General features: G+C 36.7%; 3 protein-coding genes across 5 annotated transcripts; 1 reads left to right on the forward strand and 2 right to left on the reverse strand.

Moving 5' to 3' along the window:
* Window positions 1,198–10,599, reverse strand: LOC109707637 (disease resistance protein RGA2-like). Of its 3 annotated transcripts, XM_020229062.1 has the most exons (3): window positions 7,453–10,599; window positions 1,787–2,294; window positions 1,198–1,375 (listed from the first exon to the last, which is right to left on the reverse strand). In XM_020229062.1, the coding sequence occupies exons 1-2, from the start codon at window positions 10,473–10,475 to the stop codon at window positions 1,787–1,789; spliced, it is 3,531 nt and encodes a 1,176-aa protein (XP_020084651.1). In that variant the 5' UTR covers window positions 10,476–10,599; the 3' UTR covers window positions 1,198–1,375. The 3 variants fall into 3 exon arrangements, with proteins under 3 accessions (XP_020084651.1, XP_020084649.1, XP_020084650.1); XM_020229060.1 differs by having other exon boundaries at window positions 1,198–2,294; window positions 7,453–10,598; XM_020229061.1 differs by lacking the exons at window positions 1,198–1,375; window positions 1,787–2,294 and adding an exon at window positions 6,356–6,533 and having other exon boundaries at window positions 6,945–10,599.
* Window positions 3,613–15,216, reverse strand: LOC109707638 (protein FATTY ACID EXPORT 5-like). Its single transcript, XM_020229065.1, has 3 exons — window positions 14,789–15,216; window positions 4,744–4,831; window positions 3,613–4,063 (listed from the first exon to the last, which is right to left on the reverse strand). The coding sequence occupies exons 1-3, from the start codon at window positions 14,985–14,987 to the stop codon at window positions 3,991–3,993; spliced, it is 360 nt and encodes a 119-aa protein (XP_020084654.1). The 5' UTR covers window positions 14,988–15,216; the 3' UTR covers window positions 3,613–3,990.
* Window positions 16,545–18,503, forward strand: LOC109707696. The gene has a single exon (XM_020229171.1). The coding sequence runs from the start codon at window positions 16,655–16,657 to the stop codon at window positions 17,882–17,884; it is 1,230 nt and encodes a 409-aa protein (XP_020084760.1). The 5' UTR covers window positions 16,545–16,654; the 3' UTR covers window positions 17,885–18,503.

The following is a 19,047-nucleotide window of genomic DNA, read 5'->3' on the forward strand; positions in this document are numbered from 1 at the left end:
GTATATAAAATAAAATATATAATATAAATTACTTAAATAATTTATTGTACAGTATAAATTTATTTTTGATATACATTTTAGAGTCGGTTCACGATGCACCAATGCATGAAAAATTATTATTGAACAATTGCAAGCTCCAATTGGTTCTTAGCTTAAATGGCAAGGTGGCTGAGAACGAAGCCATTTTTGTTGATCCATGATGTGGGGGGCTTGTCAACTATTATGAGAGAGGAAAAGTCTTTGTTGCACCTAGTTCACACTTATACTCCATACACCATACAGTATATTAGATTATTAATAAAATGTTTAATAATTAGCACTATAATGTAACATATGATATAATATTTTTAATATAAAATATTTAAATAAATTATTATATCACGAGAATTTATTTTTTTACATATTTTAGAGTTAATTTAAGGTGCACAGTTGCTCATGCCTTAAATAAAGAAGTGGCACAATAAGGGGTCATTTCCTTGTGGTGATGTTATTGCCAATTAATATATGTAAAGACTAAGATAAAGATGGATTTTAGATATGTTAGTTATAATTGAAATTTAATGAGAAGCCTAATTGGATTAGAGTTCTAATAAAATTCTATGTTGGAAGCTATGCATTATAATATTTATCTAAATGAGAGACATATATATTNGTTTATAACAATTGTCATTTTGGGTATCTTACCTATTTGTTTCATTTTCATTTCAATGTCCTAACATTTGTTAGCTTAGTGTTGTTCGAAGATCCATCTTTAAAAGGATGAAACATTCTTCAATGAAATTTGTGTTTTCAGCATCACCTTTTGTTACAGAAGTGGGTTAATTGGCAGCTTCAAAACAATCTTTCTTCATTTTCACTTGTCCTTGCTTTCTCTTCTTGTGCTTGTCAATGTTCTAAAGAACCCTTCATGGGGAGACAGCCAACTCAAGCCACTACATATCGCATACGCGATATGCAGCTGCATATGCCAGCATATAAGCAGTTCCACAATGAAAGTAACATTGTTACAGGCTGAATATAGCATAAATGCTTATGTAGTTTGCTATTCACATTATAAAACAATAAATATATTAGAGAACTTCATAGAGAATTCTTAACCCTACAAAAAAAAGAAAAAAAAAAAACCCTTGCCATAAAAACTTCAATTATATCCATCTAAGAACCAGAAAAATAAAGCTTCTGTTTCCAAAGATAATGTATATTTAACACATATCTATTTCAATATCTTTATGAGCATCTCAGAAAATATAACCACATCCAAAATAGCAAAAGTGGTGGTCAATAAATCCAACCAAGGTTGATTAAACAACAACAAAAACAACAACCGTGTTTAATAGTTTAACTGCATCGAGCCTACAACCAGAACAACATGCTTCTGCAACACCAAGTAAAAAATGAGAATTAAAATACTCTCACACCTGTGAATTTGGATTAAGAAAATGTGAGTTAAGGATTAAAAAAAGGGATAAAGTTTGAGCCAATGAGGTAAATCAAATGGAACTTACAACCTCCTCCATGCTCTTCGCAGTTCGAAAACATTTCCGTTTTACAAAATAAAGCAGTAAATTAAACAGAATGAATACGAAATATACAAAATATATATCATTACATCCCTTTCATTTGCTGTAACAGAAAGAAGCAGCAGAAATAATTAAAATCTATAAGATTGGTTGTCATGATTTCAGATGATTCCATCAGTTATCGATTAAAATACTAAAATTAATCAGATTAAGAATCATCTACGATATGTCGACTTGAGCGGCAAGGAACAAAAGGATTTACATACCTAAATGACGGTGTTGGAAGGACCTGCCGCAAATCTATGAGATCGACGCTGCTGTATCACTGCTTCGTGCATTTTCAGCTGCTCTGTCAACACTGAATTGCAGTTGGAAAAATATAAGTATTCCAGGGTGGTAGGCAGGCTTGGCAGCAAGTCGATCTCAGGGCAATCATTTATTATCAACTCTTGCAAGGAAGTCAAGCCGTGCAACCAAGCTGGCAGTGATTTGAGATAAGAACAGCAGTCAAACGATAGAGATTGAAGCGGTTTGAGGATTTGCACCCATTCATCGTCCCCTCCAACAAACATCAGAGTTTCGGGGGATCCCAGAATTTCAAGAGACATGGTGGAGGCCAACAAAGTTTTGAAAAATGAAAGTCGGAGAAGTGCAGTGTTGTCGATGACCAACTTCAGCGCTGATGTATCTTCCTTCCTCACTTTTTCAACAGACATCAATGGCTCGGATTCCATAAGCCCAGGGCAGTCTGAAATGTTCACAATTTTGAGTGATGTAAGTGCCNATTTTAGAAATGTTAGTTATTATATATATAGAGTTTAATAGAGGTCTAATTGAATTAGAGTTCTAATAAAACTTTGTGGGTGTTTGGCCTAATTTTTAAAAATGATTTTGAGTCCAAAAGTGGTTTTCAACTCAGTATAACGTTTGACTAACCGTGTTTTAAAATGTGATTCTAATTTTTAGAACCAATTTTCTGATTTTCGAAACTAAAATTAAAAGCAATTAAAACCTACTTTTTAAAATCTGATTTTGATTTTAAACTCAAACTTTAAATTTTTATATCAATTTTCGATTCAAATTTTAAATTTAAATTTAAATTTTAAATATATATTTAAATTTGTTTAAAATTTTAACTTTTGAAATTTAAATTTCAAATTTTAAAACCTTAAATTTAGATATTAAATTTCAAATATTAAATTTCACCTTAAATTTTAAATTCAAAATTATAAGTTTTAATTCTCAAATTACACATGTCAAATTTTTAAAATCAAATATTAAATATTAAATTTTAATTTAATATAAAATTTTAAATTTTAAATTTTGAGTTTAAATTTAAACTTTCTAAATTTTTAATTTTTAATTTTTAATTTTTTAATTCTCAAATTTGAAATTTGAATTTAAAATTTTAAATTTTAAATTGAAAATTTAAGTTTCAAATTTAGATTTTATATTTGAAATTGAAAATCTAAATTTAGATTTAAATTTTAAATTTTAAAATTTAAAATTTAAAATTTAAAATTTTTTTTAAGATCTGGATATATATCTCGCTTTTAACATTTTCTCCTTCTTATTACCTCGGGATCGACAGCAACTCGACGGGACAGAATTTTCTCAATGCACGCACAATGTGCATTGAGAACCAGAAAGATCCACAGACAAAGTGGAAAGCAGAAGATCGACGAAGCGGTACGTGAAAGAAGATAGACTTTTTTTTCTTTTTTTTTGTCTTTTTTCATGCAAGAAAGTCTCAAATTAGTAGCAAAGTTGTTTGAATCTCAAAACTGGATAGTTAAGGGCAACGTAATTACTAATTAATACCAAAATAAAATGCATCACATAACAAAGTCAGTAGTATCCTTGATTTAGTAATCTAGAAATATTTCAAGACAAAATTTCAACTCATTCAATTATATTTAACCAGAAAAACTAATTAACAGCCTAATACCAGCCATTGTTATTATCAAATCGAAGAACAAAGAAAAAAGCATTGAAAAGCCACTATTTTTGCTATAGTAACTATACTCTACATCATCTCTTATGGCATGACTGGTAATTTGAAAGCTCAAACATAGATTCTGAGAAGAAAGAATATGGTTCCAAATCCCCTCAACTGTTACCCAAAACTTATTCATCATAAGCAATACAGCAACAGAACAATCAGGAGACATCCATTACAGCCTTCCTCATCAACATTTTGCATGAAAAGTGCCAATAACAAATACTACTTTCTTGAGAAGGAAGTCCTATCCGAGTAATAGAAAACAGTTTGCATGATATTTCGTATTTCCTACTTGGGATAATCTGTAAATAATGTACTTTCCCTTCATTGTCACTAATGGAAGCCAGCAGGTATGACATGCATTCGATGCAACAAAAAAGTCACAATACAAAGAACCTGGTTAATATTCCCTCGTTTCTAAACATAGTTGTTGCCTTCGCTATGCTTGCACAGTAAGAGAACTCAACTTCACTCTGCTTTGGCTGGGAAGTGATTCCCACCAGTCGCAATCTTGTAGAGATAGAAGCCAGACATAAGTGCACTGCAAGTGGATCCGATTAGCATAACATATGATATCATACAAGACAATTGCTTTTAGTAATGGGACACATATCTTTATGGTAGCAGAGGATGAGAAACGCCGCTTGTAGCATGTTTGGATGTCTAAAATCTTATTCAGCATACATATCATTAGTTCCTCACCATTTACAAGCTGGTCGATGGTGAACATTACAATTAAAAAAGGTGTCTATTGAGTAAGAAAGGTTAGCCCTCCTTCTGGAGAATATCGTAAATCAACTCAAATGAGGTTTACTATCCTCCAAAATGATTATTCGACAGGTTTCATAATGTCTTAAAAAACACGCTCCTATATTGTAACCACAAGAGGGAAATTCCACCCAAAGAAGTTGTCACTGAACGACGTATCCGACATCTATACACGTCTTTGGTTCCCACACATTGCAGACGTAAAAGAATACCCAATTGTATAAGAAATGATAAGATCATCTAGATGCTTTTTAGCAGTTACTAACAATTTCCTGTGACCACTAGAGTCCACAGGGATCTTAACTTTTATATTTATTAATTAACTAGCCTATGCTGACTATGATACTACAGTACCACTGAACTTAAGTGCGTACTGTAAAGAAGAAAAAGTAAAGTGGAATAAAGTAAGTGGAATAAAGTAAGTGGAATAAAGTAAAGAAGAATAAAGAAGACCTGAGAGCAGCAACAACTCCAGCAGGCATTATTTTTGAAGTTTCAAGGTATCTTTGCCCCATGATGTATGTTAATGCCAGTGCACAAACTGTTTGCATAACAAAAAGTAACCAAAAGTTAGATCACAAGAGAACAAAAATAGAATACAGATACAAATGAAGAACAGAAGAACAAAGGAACCAGAGATAGGAACCAGAGATAGGAACCCGAGATATAATCGCAAACAGAGTATAAAAGTGGGGAAAAACAAAAGATTAAAACATATTATAAGAACTTGGTCCAATGGATTTTCTTACCAAACTAAAAATTCCACCCTCTTGCTGTCATTTAACAAAATGTCATTTGTAGCAGATAGCAATTCTCAGGAGCTCATGCGCAATATATTTTATGAAAAAAGAAATGAAGATCTTAAACTAAAAAGTTAGCAGGACTCAAATTAGAATGTTTTCAAACTTAGAAATACCCAAATAAGAAGGTTGTCAAAAAAAAAAAAAAAAAAAAACTGCAAGATCTAAGTAGCAAGATCTAAATAGCACTAGAATTGTACTTAAATAGCAGTAGAATTGTACCAGCTACTCAGCTAGATACCTGGAAAAGACAAGTGCCTAAAGGGAACAAAATAGAAGTGAGATACTACAAACTTGAAATGTGAATTAAAAAGACCAGCAGATGCCAAGTTGGTTAAGCTAATTCCCATCAAATCGATCTTCCGAGTAACACAGTAGAGGGTGTTTCTTTGTTAGTATCTTTTGGTTTGTACTGATCTTGCTCACTTGCATTATTCAAGAGTATCAAGCAATTTTTACTTGTCATATTATTTTGATAAGCTACCTTCGTTTAGTGTAGCTTTTTTATAAGCTAACTTCGGGATCGGTTCGATAGTAAATGGCCCAAAAAATAGTCCTACCAAACAACCATTTGGTAGATGCACGACTTCTGCTTCTACGGCCCTATTCGGATGTATGAATATCTTGTGTAGCATATCTCCATGACTTTCTTGAAAAGCTTGTACATTTGGCAGAATATAATACTGTATTTGGCTTTCAAGTCAATTTTTTAGATAAGATAAATTCCCCCGCAAGTGAAATATGATATCCTACCAAATCATGGATATCCAAACCTTTCAAGGAGCAAAAATCAAACTCCTTTCTTACAATCACACTAGAGAATTCTTATACCGAAGTTACCCAAATAGGGTTTATCCATGTTTACTCAAAAAAGGAATTCTTATACCGAATAAGCCGACTTCTTTTTTTTTTTTCTTTTTTTTTTGAGAGAGATAGGTAGCACGCTACCCGCTTCGTTTATTTCATTTAGAAATAAACTTAGCTGGAAATGTGAATCAACTAGAACTCGAAATTGGGTCTCGGATACCAACAACCAAGTCCTCCACTTGCTCTAGGGACGATCGGTAATAAGNATCCACATCACCACCACTTTAATAACTTCCCTTTGCTATTCACATTATAAAACAATAAATATATAAGAGAACGCCATAGAGAATTCTTAACCCTAAAAAAAAAAGAAAAAAAAAAAAAACCCTTGCCATAAAAACTTCAATTATATCCATCTAAGAACCAGAAAAATAAAGCTTCTGTTTCCAAAGATAATGTATATTTAACACATATCTATTTCAATATCTTTATGAGCATCTCAGAAAATATAACCACATCCAAAATAGCAAAAGTGGTGGTCAATAAATCCAACCAAGGTTGATTAAACAACAACAAAAACAACAACCGTGTTTAATAGTTTAACTGCATCGAGCCTACAACCAGAACAACATGCTTCTGCAACACCAAGTAAAAAATGAGAATTAAAATACTCTCACACCTGTGAATTTGGATTAAGAAAATGTGAGTTAAGGATTAAAAAAAGGGATAAAGTTTGAGCCAATGAGGTAAATCAAATGGAACTTACAACCTCCTCCATGCTCTTCGCAGTTCGAAAACATTTCCGTTTTACAAAATAAAGCAGTAAATTAAACAGAATGAATACGAAATATACAAAATATATATCATTACATCCCTTTCATTTGCTGTAACAGAAAGAAGCAGCAGAAATAATTAAAATCTATAAGATTGGTTGTCATGATTTCAGATGATTCCATCAGTTATCGATTAAAATACTAAAATTAATCAGATTAAGAATCATCTACGATATGTCGACTTGAGCGGCAAGGAACAAAAGGATTTACATACCTAAATGACGGTGTTGGAAGGACCTGCCGCAAATCTATGAGATCGACGCTGCTGTATCACTGCTTCGTGCATTTTCAGCTGCTCTGTCAACACTGAATTGCAGTTGGAAAAATATAAGTATTCCAGGGTGGTAGGCAGGCTTGGCAGCAAGTCGATCTCAGGGCAATCATTTATTATCAACTCTTGCAAGGAAGTCAAGCCGTGCAACCAAGCTGGCAGTGATTTGAGATAAGAACAGCAGTCAAACGATAGAGATTGAAGCGGTTTGAGGATTTGCACCCATTCATCGTCCCCTCCAACAAACATCAGAGTTTCGGGGGATCCCAGAATTTCAAGAGACATGGTGGAGGCCAACAAAGTTTTGAAAAATGAAAGTCGGAGAAGTGCAGTGTTGTCGATGACCAACTTCAGCGCTGATGTATCTTCCTTCCTCACTTTTTCAACAGACATCAATGGCTCGGATTCCATAAGCCCAGGGCAGTCTGAAATGTTCACAATTTTGAGTGATGTAAGTGCCTCTGATCCGCCTAAAGACCTTAGCTTTGGACAGTTCTCTATCTTTAATAACTTAAGAGCTGTCAAGTTACGGAACACATTTCCTGGCAGGCATTCTATTTGCTCGCAATTGCATAGGTGCAAGGAAGCGAGAGAGGTCAGATTTTGTAGGCAACTGGGAAGTGAATTGTCTAGATCACCGCACGAATCTATTTTAAGTGACAACATGGATGATGGCAAGACCAATTTCCTTTCGCTGGTGAGATTGGGGCAATTTTGTATGTCTAACACCTCAAGAGAGGAGAATTCTTTAAATCTGTCGATCGGCAGCGACTTTAGCTCGTTACAATTGACTATATTAATTGATTTGAGGGCCGGTAGGTGGAGCGGCAACAACCACTCTTGAAGACTTGTTAGCTTAGACAAGTTTACAATTTGCAAGTCAGAGAGGGATGAGCTCTTGATGCTTTTCCTGCTTGTGCCTTCTACAGCTGAATCTTCATCCAACAATTTTGGAAGTGCCTCCAAACCCACATCAGCAAGTACCAATGATTTAAGGGAGTGAGGGAGCCTGAATACATCCTTAATATCGGGGCAATATTTAATTTGGAGTGAGCTTAGGAGAGGTAATACTTGTATCTGCAACCAACTTGGATATTTTTCACCACAATAGGATACAATATCCAATTTCTTCAGGTTTGGATGCGGCTGGAGGCCTTCAAGCACCTCTTCATGAAGGGAGAAGTCATTGCGTGCTGAACTTGTACTTCTGCTAGGAGACCACTCCAGAACCAACTTATCTAGGTATTCTTTGTCACATAGCTTGGCTTGACGCGCTTCTTCCTGGCTCTCAACGTTTTCAAGATGCGTAATACACAACGTTCTCTGAAGTTGAGTCAAATCCTTTAGTTCTGTAATCCTATGTCCTTTGTCCTGTCGAACTTCAAAAGCTGGCAACACTTGAAGAGCAGTTAGCTTCCCGATCTCAGGTACCTCGGAAAACAAGCTATCTTTCATATGAAGTTTCCATAAGTTAATCAGCTTCGTAAAGCCTTTAGGAAAGCTCTGAAGTGGACACCTAAGTAGATTCAAAACTCGTAGATTATACAGGCGACAGAATGACTCAGGTAACCTTTTAATATGAGTATTTGAGATGTCAAGGTATTGGAGAAGTTTTAAGTTGTCAATGTTCTCGGGCAGTTCTTGAATAGCACAATGGCTTATGTCTAGTAAGCGGATATATCTGAGCTGACTAAACCAGGTTTTAATCGTAGAAGGCAAAATAACTTGTAAATAGCCGCTGTTCCCAAATTGAGGAAAGCTTTCTCTTAGAATCGATCGCAACCTATCATACCTACCTAAGTCATTTAAAGTACTCAACTCCAGATTTGAGGCACATATTGCCAAGTGGCGAACAATAGAAGGGCTAGTCCTTTGTTCATTTTTGTCATTTTGTAACATTAGAACTTCATGCGCTGAAACAGAGAGGGCCAAGTCATGCATTAAATCATGGATCAAATAGCATTTTCTACGCTGGTGAACTTGTTGAAAGAAGGATCGGCTTGTCAACTCATGCAAGTACCTGGTCCCTACGTCTTTCAATAGCATGTCATCTTCCGGCATGATAAAGCCTTGTGCCACCCAGAACTCAACTAGAGAATCTTCGTAGAATTCGTAATCTTTGGGAAAGAAGGAGCAAATTGAGAAACACCGCTTAAGATGTGGCGGCAGGTATTGATAGCTCAATTGCAGGGCGGGAAGGATGCCATTTTCACCATGTCGTAGTTTCCACATTTCACTATTCATGATAGTCCTCCAGTGCTTGGCTTCCATTTTCTCACTCAATAGGCCTCCTACTGTTTTCGCCGCTAACAGGGATCCCTTCAACTTGGTAGCAATCTTCTTACCAATGCTCTCGAGCTCTTGATTGACGCTTTCCTTCTCATAACCAAATGCACATACCTTGAAGAATTCCCAAAAAGAATCATCTGGTAAGCCCTCTAGAAAGACAGAATCTGCTGTGCCCATTACATCGGCGACCTTCAACGACCGCGTGGTCGTCAAGATCATACTTCCCCGCTGCCCATTCCTAATCGGTGCATAGAACTTTTGCCATTCCATTTTGTCCTCATTCCACACATCGTCAAGGACGAGAAGAAACCTCTTCGACGTCGCCATCTTAGTGAGAAGCACTTGAAGGGAACTTAAATTCTTGCCGTTTGTTTGGTACCTCATTTTAGCATTATTTACTACCTCCTTAGTTAGCCTTTTGACGTCGAAGAAGTTGGAGACACAAACCCAGATTCTCATCTCAAAGTAGTTTTGGATTCTCGGATCGTTATAGACGAGCTGAGCCAGAGTAGTTTTCCCCACCCCTCCCATCCCGACTATCGGTAGGACGGACACATTCTCCCGCTTTGTTCTTTTGGTAGAAACAGATTCACCGTCACTGTAATTCTCATCGTTACTTTTCCTGGATTCATCGCCAAACGGCAGCAGCAGTGCAATCACCCTCTCACGCTCCTCGTCACGGCCGAAAACTTCTGGTTCGGTGACGGACGAGCCCGTCTGCCGCCGCCGCAGCATGCCAGACAGCTTCGGCTCATCACAAAAATTTAAATCTACGATCGCTTTCTCGACCGCGGCGACAGCATCATCTAGCCTGCGCTGGTACCGCTGAACTTTGTCCGGAGGGCGGGAAATTAAATTCTTCACCAAGTCGAGAGAAGAAGAGAGGAGCTGACTTGCCTGGCCGCCCTCGATCTTCTGCTGCAGCTCGACGTAGTCGAACTCGGCGATGAGGTCCTCGGCGTCGTAGAAGGCGGCCTTCAGTTGCATCAGCAGCTGGTCGAAGTGGGGGTTCTTGAAGCGCCACAGCTCGGCCTTGTCGACGCGGAGGCGGGTCGTGAGCAGGGTTGTCCGCAGCACCTCGAGATCATGGTCTACAGAAGGAAGCAGTCTAACCAGCTCGTCCGCAGCGACGGACGCCACGGCTGACTGGACCACTTCCTTTGCGAACGACAGAAGCCACCCCATCGATGCCTAGCACCCCTTCCTCGCGACAGACACCCCGGAGAAAGAAAGAAAGAGAGAGAGCGAGAGAGAGAGAGAGAGAGAGAGAATATGACTATGCTTTTTGGTGGCCCTAAACGCGCAATCAGGTTTGTTGATACACTACTGCACTAATCCTGCAAAGTATCCTGCAAAGTAAATGCAAATGGCACATTCTTTATACTGGCGTAAATTTTACCCTCCTAAATTTAAAAAGTAATTATAATTTTATTAAATTTTAATGAAAAGATGTTCATATCTAAATCTATATATTATTTTTCTTAAATTTGCCTCATGGAACGGCTCAAATCCTCCACATATTTTTCTCTTTTTTTTTTTCTTGAATCGAACTAAATTTTTCTTTTCTTTATTTGAACCAAACTAATCATTGTTGAGTGTAGACTCTCCCAAACCAGCTCAAGTCTTCTATATATTTTTCTCTTTTTTTACTTGAACCGAACTGATTTCTCTTTTTTTTTGCTTGCATCGACCCACGTCAACTTATTGCATTAGACCGAACAGACCCAACTACTATACTATACATGTTTTTATCATTGAACCGAATTTTTCTCTTTTTTTATTTGAACCGAACCAATCACTAACCCAACTACTACACATGTTTTCATCTTTCAACTGAATTTTTCTCTTTTTTTGTCTGAACCAAACCGATCACTGTCAAGTGTAGGCTCCACCCCGAACCGACTCAAGTTTTTCTCTTTCTTTACTTGAATCGAACCGAATTTCTTTTTTTTTTTTGATTGAACCCAAATCGGATTACACCTCTCCGTTAGGTCGATCTGTTCTTCTTCCTCTTCCTTCGACTATTACCTTTATTCATCGACAAGATGAATTCCATCTCTCATCATCGCTTCTTCATCGCCATTTCCTCTTCCTTTGTCGTTGTTTTCTATATTTTTTTTAATTATGTACCTGTCGCATTACACGGGTTAGCAGTATCATATACAACCATATTAATAGTACAACACTCAATACATGCATGTTTCATGTGCCCAACACTATAATAACATAAATGCTTGATAATTAATAAAATATAACATGTCAAGTACTAAATTTTTACAAGTTTCAAATTTAAACTACCATCTATATATATCATTGAATGGTGAGTTCTGAGCAAGTTTGGAGGCTTCTTCGCATTTGTAGGGGAGTTGTTTACTTACTCTCCTCATGCGTCTGATCGCCGGATCTTCTCTCATCCTCACTATCACTCTTCATTAATTTGTTGCCACTCTTCATTAATTTGTTGCTTCCTACTCTTTCTCACTCGTGCAACGACCCGACCCGCTAGCAACAATAACTCGTTAGGCCTAAACCACCGGCCCAAAATGCTTAAGTCCAGTTATTATTTCTAGCGTGTAGGCCTCATATAAATTTATCGGAATCAATATCCCATCCGATGTGGGACTATTGGGGCGTTACAACTCGATCACTCTTACTCTCACTCCTTATTAATTTGTTGGGTCTTCATCAACATTGCTTTGCTTACACGTGAAATGCTCGGTGGCATGGCGGTGTGGGATGGCGGTTTGTACGATCGCTGCCCTCGCTCCGCAGTCGGATGGCGGTACCTTCCCTTCCCTCTACAGCTCTCGTACGACAGACAGCGTTTGGGGGGATTCTGGTGGCTTCCCTCTTTTGGGGGATGTAATTCCGAAGCCCTGGTGTGCGTACGGCCACTTGTGCCCTTCTCGCTCTCGATGGCTTGGTCGGTAGGGTAGTACGGGGATTCGGTGAAGTACTCAATCTCTCCTTCTTCTTCTTTGGGTCGAACCCTAGCTTGCCGTACGGCTTGCCCATGCTGCCTTTTCCTTTGGTTGCCTTAATCTGAGGAACAAGATGGTGGGTTACTCAGTTTCCACTCCTTCTAATGTGCCTAGCAGCTAACTTGGCCGTATGGCGCCCTCCCCCCCCCCCTCAGGAACAGTGCGGTTGGTTAGTTAGTCCCCCATCCTTCTGCTGCGGCCAACAGCCTGCCTGGCCGTAGGCCCCCCCACCCCAATTATTTTCTTTCGCTATTTCTTTGTGCAGTTGTAGAATTAAAGTTCATCCAGTTTTATTATTTGTTGCCAAAAGGTGAATAACATAAAACCTAATTATGTGAGAGATGGGTTAATAATTTTTTTTCACCTTTTCTTTTCCATAATTGACTTTGGCTATAGGTGGAATAAAGTTAATTGCACTATTTTGAGGAGTTTGATTTTCTACCGAAAGTGCAGGTGTGGTCAACCAAGCAACAAAAGTGAGTATTTAAAGTCAAAAATTACTTCGCCCGTTATTCATAAATAATTTTTAGGTTGAAAAACAACTTTCAGTTAAAAACTAAAGTTGAGGTGAAAATTTTTTTTCTAGGTATGTTAATATCTTTGATAGAAAGTCAATGACTTTAAAATTGCGATTATGCCACCTATTTTTTTTATTTATAGAAAATTTCCACATTATCACATAAGAGGATGATAAAACGTGCTTATAGCATGTATTTTTAGGGATTATCACATAAGAGGATGATAAGACGTGCTTATAGCATGTATTTTTAGGGATTAATGCTTATATATCCCTTAATACTATTGGAATATCTTATGTATCTTCGCATTTTTTTTTTTTGTTTCAAATGTACCTCTTGTATGTTTTTCTATTATTTAAAAGTATTTCTGCTGTTAGTTTAATATGATAAATAAAAAAGAAAAGATTGTCAGTAAATAGTGGCCTACAAATATAAAGCTTGTTTTTTTTTTTTTTTCCTTTGGGTTAAAATTCCAAAGGAGTTGTAAATCTCTGCGACTTCTAATACAGGGGTTATAAAGTTTATCCAGCACTTTGCGTTGTAAATTTAGAAATTTCTTGGGACAAATTTTTTTTTTTTTTTCGGTAAAAATCTGCAAGGATCCCGTACTATTGCTCATTTTGGAATTGCCCCTCTCAGCTTTTATTTTTTATTTATTTTTATTGATAGTTTCTTTACTAATGACTGTTTAGAATTGAGTTACTCTAATTGCACAAGTTGAAAATTTTATTAAATTGAATGACTTTATTTGGTATTAGCAATTAGTGCTTTTAGTTTTATTTGTTAAAGTGTAATTAAAATGATTGAATTTAATAAAATCAGTGATGCATTCAATTTATTTGACTAACTTGATTAATTCTGAAAAATCAAAAAATAAAAGATTCTCGTTAAAAAAATTCAAATCCCCACACCATAGACTTTTGCCACAATTTTTCGAAAGGAAAAATAGCCTAAAAGAGTAAAGATTGAAGATCAAGTCGCGATAATTAAAAGATTAGGACTTAATTAAAAGTTAAGGAAAAAGTCATATTTTTTTATTTAAAAGAAAGCTGACGGACCTAAAAATGCCGTCAAAAAGTCTACTCGCCATCAGCCAGAAACCACCAAAATGGAATAAAGGACACACCAACTACACTTTACTAACTTTATTTCTATTTTCTAATTTAAAAAGATTTGAGCATTGTTGAGATAGGAAAGGTGCACCCATCGCACTTAAGACTCAACTATAGCGCTCACAGATTTCTTTCTGATTCAACCTATCTGAATATTGGGTCAATTGTTGGACCTCTTGCCATTAAGTCTCTTATGGACCGCAACGCTATTCAACTTATTTGGCTCACCCAACTCAACTTATTAGTTTTCTAAGTCTATTGTCACAGGGCAGAAAGTCGGCATGTGGGAATTGAACTCGCATCATTGTTCTGATATAGGGATGTAATGTGGGCCGTGCCGAGCCGACACGGTCCACATTTCCCTAGCCGAAACGGGCCGGAGGCCAGCCCGGCCCCAAAATCGGGTTGTGCCGTGCCGGGCCAAAGTTCTTGGAACCCGGCCCAGCACGGCCCCCCGGCCCGCACTGCAGGTGCCGTGCCGGGCCGGGCCGGGCTTCAGGCCAGCCCTTTTTTTATTTTATTAATTTTATTTAAAAAATTTTAATTTTTTTATATATTTACAAAAATATTAAAATTTTAAATTATTTTTAATTTTTAAATTTTTTGAACCAAAATGTCCTTCCCAGTAGTCAAAATTTGACTGTTGNATATATATATAGAAGGAAATAATCTTATGAAAAGATATCTCATATAATTTAACTCAATCAAGAAGGATAATGAGGCATATTGAGAATATCTTCTGTGAGGCAATGATGGGATCTTCTCTTTTCACACGATTATTTTCCTTCTGTAACACATGCTGTGCGAGATTTCGGCATGGAATGGGGAAAAGCAGGAAGTGAAAAAAGTAAGTAAATGAGAAGGTTTTTGTGAGGTGGAGCGGGGACCGGTTTCGAGGATGAGGGCGAGGAGGGAGTTGCGGCGGTGGCGGAAGGCGGAGAGGCTGAGGAAGCCGGCGAGGAGGAGGACGAGGCCGGACCCCACGCCGCCCGCCAGCGACGCCGTGCTGCCCCGCCGCGCGTAGCCGACGACGCCGCCCGCCAGCACCGCCGCCCCGAACGGGATCGTGAAGCAGAAGTCGTGCATCTCCTCCCTCTCCCTTCTTCTTCTTCTTCTTCTGATTACTCTCCTCACCTCCAGAGTCTAGATCTCAGAAAAGGAGGAGGATCTGATCATCTTATTGTATTTAACTCTTTTTTCTTTTTCTTTTTATTCCTGAATTCTTTTTAATTTTCTATTGAGAGAGAAAAAGTCAGAGATAGAGAGATTCTTTAGAGTGATGCCAGTGTGGTGGTTAGATCAAAAGCAGACCTACAAAATTAGAAGAGTGAAGCTACCGTAATATGTAAATCTTATACAACGTATTATCCTAGATTTTTAATTTTTTTATTATTCTAAAATTAAAAAATTAATAAAATTTTTAAATTGCTCCCTACTTTGATATAGAATTTTTAAATAAAATGTAAAGTTTTACCTTCCCACCTTATTTGACACATAGAATTTTTTTGACAAAATAAAAATTAAATTATAGAAGAGTAAAATATAATTTTTTGAACAATCAGGTGACAGAATGATATTGAGTAAAGGAAAAAAAACACAGTCAATTTGAAGTTTACCCATCTTTTATTAATACTTAGGCATAAATTTATACTTACATAATATAAAAATTAATATTTCAAAACTAATATTTTATTGACAGATATTGTATTTCTAATTTGTATAGATCTACTATACTATAGGAAGTATAGAAGATTTGATATTTTTGATCTTTTAACTTTTGAGTTAAGAATTGTATGATTGAAATGATTGCGGTATTTTCTAGAATTGAATAGTATTTTTAGAATTGAATGGTTTTAATAGGATACTAACATTAATTCAAAAATTAAAGTGATAAAAAAAATTGATCTAAAAATTAAAAAGTCGGAAGTACCGAATCCGCTATACTTCCGATTTACATGCTATGATAGATTGTACAAGTAGTATTTTTGAGTTTAAATATAATACGTTGTATAAGATTTCCATGCTATGATAGAGTGTACAAGTGGTATTTTTGAGTTTAAATATTTCCACACTAAATAAGAGGATTAAAAATTTATCAAAAAAATGATTTTAGTTTGAAAACTAGTATTTTTTGTTTCAGATTGGGATTTTTGCAAAATCGCTTAGCACAATATAATTAACTTAGGACATAATTTACATTATATCTTAATTTTTTTTAAGATGGTGTTCAGTTTCTTGTAAAACTATATAAAATATGTTTTCTAAGAAAATTTCTTAGAAAAAAAAAGTTTATATTTATTAGTATTTAGTTGGGGACAAAAAAAAATTAATTTCCACGCATATGTCTCCAATTTGAATGAAAATAAAAAATTATATATACGAATTGAGAAAAGAAGGGTGCTTTTTAAATTTTCGATGCATATATAAAACTATTATTATTATTATTATTATTATTATTATTATTTTTGCTGAAAAGTATTTTATATGAAACTATATGAGGTAAAAACTCTTTTTATACGAAATTATTTTATATGCAAACGAGTGGCATCTATGCTCTTTACTGAAATTTGAATTACTGTGACATGTTTGTTTATATTTCAAAAAATTTTGCTACAATTTTATTACAATTTTGTCTGTATTATCCAAATCCTAACTTAACTCGAACTCAGAAGCTTAGTCAAACGGATCGTACCCGACCCGTTCTCACCCGCTTCCCCTTCAAAACCCCAAATTTAGGGTTTTTAAGGTCGCCAATGGCGATCGCCTTCTCCACGGGCACCCATTCCCTTCGCGCCCCGTATTATCTCCCCTTCCGCCTCCTCCCCGAATTCTTCTCCCAAAGATCGAACCTTTTCCAAACCCTAGCTCCATTCATGGGGAGCCAGGGCCCTTCGAAGAGACCTATTTGCCCTAATTGCTCCAAACCCTCCAAGCTTTGCCTCTGCTCCCGCCTCAAATCCCCACCTCTCGACAACTCGATCGGTGTTACGATTCTACAGCACAGTTTGGAGGCGAAGCACCCACTCAATTCCGCTAGGGTTGCGAAGATTGGCCTCAAGAATGTTACGGTGATCCCTGTTACCGACGTCAATTTCCAAGCCAGGTTCTTTATACGCCCTCTGGGTTCGGATTCATCTTCTGGGGATTCTTTGATTGATGGGAATCGCTCTGAGAGCTCAGATTTGGGGGGAAGATCTGATTTTGTGACGACTCATTCGTCCATATCGGAAGATTTTGATTGGGGAGCTGTGAATTGTTGCAACAGTGATGAATGTGGAGATGTTTTTGATGTTTTGTGTAGAAATAAGTCTCCAAGATCATCAAATAAAGAGATCAATTTGACACCTGTAACGTATCGGAAGGAAAGATTAGATTTTGATGAATGCATCACAGTCACCAAAGCTAAATGCAAGGTAACATGCTCTCAAAATGAGCTTGAAATCACTGTCGAGCGCTCTGCGAAACCCAATATCGATTGGGTATTAAGAACTCCGATCGGCAGAGCATTGATCTCAAATGGGTTCGTAGTCAAAAAATTGCAGAGGAAGCAGTTGAGTGGCACTGAGATATATCAGGACTTTGAGGAGTTCGAGATCACGGTGCTTGCGGGATCAGCCCTCCTCTTTCCTTATGAGAGGTCGATCAATTTGGATTCTGTGGATTTTGAAGTGAAGCATTTGGTTGTTTTGGACGGTACATGGGCGAAGGCGAAGCGAATATACCATGAGAATCCGTGGCTAAAGCTTCTGCCACACTTGAAGCTGGATCCAGGGAAGGAGAGCTTGTATAGTGAAGTGAGGCATCAGCCAAAAGCCGGGTGCTTGTCTACTATCGAGAGCATAGTTTGCGCTTTGAAGGGACTAGGGAATGATATGGAGGGTTTGGATGAGCTTTTGGATGTCTTTGAGTCTATGATTGGGGATCAAAGGCGCTGTAAAGAGGAGAAATTCAGAGCTATGTCACAGTCATTACCGGGGACATGATTATTTTTTCATTTATATTGTTATCTTAGATTATTGCAGAAATTTTGACTGAAGATGAAGCTGAGATTTCGTCTGATGGAATGACAAGATTTTGCAACCTTTTGGATGCGTTTTCAGTCCAGAGGTTATGTTAGGACAGTAGAATTCGGACTAGTGCTTGAATGTAGCGGCCTATTCTTTAATTTTTGATTAGTAGACTGATGTGCATTTAGCCAAAGAGCCAAAAGTTTACTGTAGTTACCGCAAAAAATTCTGAGTTTTGCAGTTTATAACAATTGTCATTTTGGGTATCTTACCTATTTGTTTCATTTTCATTTCAATGTCCTAACATTTGTTAGCTTAAGTTGTTCGAAGATCCATCTTTAAAAGGATGAAACATTCTTCAATGAAATTTGTGTTTTCAGCATCACCTTTTGTTACAAAAGTGGGTTAATTGGCAGCTTCAAAACACTCTTTCTTCATTTTCACTTGTCCTTGCTTTCTCTTCTTGTGCTTGTCAATGCTCTAAAGAGCCCTTCATGGGGAGACAGCCAACTCAAGCTGCTACATATCACATACGCGATATGCAGCTGCATATGCCAGAAAATAAGCAGCTCCATAGTGAAAGTAACATTGTTGCAGAATGAATATAGCATAAATGCTTATGTATTTTGCTGTTCACATTATAAAACAATAAATATATTAGAGAACTTCATAGAGAATTCTCAACCCTACTGAAAAAAGAAAAAAAACCCTTGCTATAAAAACTTCAATTTTATCCATCTAAGAACCAGAAAAATAAAGGCTCTGTTTCCAAAGATAATGTATATTTAACACCTATCTATTTCAATATCTTTATCAGCATCTCAAAAAATATAACCACATCCAAAATAGCAAAAGTGGTGGTCAATAAATCCAACCAAGGTTTGATTAAACAACAACAACAACAACAACAACTGTGTTTAATAGTTCAACTGCATCGAGCCTACAACCAGAGCAACATGTTTCAGCAACACCAGGTAAAAAATGAGAATTAAAATACTCTCACGCCTGTGAATTTGGATTGAGAAAATGTGAGTTAAGGATTAAAAAAAGGAGTAAAGTTTGAGCCAATGAGGTAAATCAAATGGAACATGCAAACTCCTCCATGCTCTTCGCATTGCGAAAACATTTCCGTTTTACAA

This window comes from Ananas comosus, linkage group 3 (assembly GCF_001540865.1).
Source record: "Ananas comosus cultivar F153 linkage group 3, ASM154086v1, whole genome shotgun sequence".
NCBI classification, from domain to species: Eukaryota; Viridiplantae; Streptophyta; class Magnoliopsida; order Poales; family Bromeliaceae; genus Ananas; species Ananas comosus.

Bases quoted from the DNA above. Each gene is read 5' to 3' on its own strand.
- LOC109707637 (XM_020229062.1), bottom strand. From the start codon at position 10,475: ATGGGGTGGCTTCTGTCGTTCGCAAAGGAAGTGGTCCAGTCAGCCGTG.
- LOC109707638 (XM_020229065.1), bottom strand. From the start codon at position 14,987: ATGCACGACTTCTGCTTCACGATCCCGTTCGGGGCGGCGGTGCTGGCG. The intron at 4,832-14,788 runs GTCCCCGCTCCA...TTATGCAAACAG, and splicing joins CGCCCTCATCCTCGAAACCG to TTTGTGCACTGGCATTAACA. The intron at 4,064-4,743 runs GTCTTCTTTATT...ATCCACTTGCAG, and splicing joins GGAGTTGTTGCTGCTCTCAG to TGCACTTATGTCTGGCTTCT.
- LOC109707696 (XM_020229171.1), top strand. From the start codon at position 16,655: ATGGCGATCGCCTTCTCCACGGGCACCCATTCCCTTCGCGCCCCGTAT.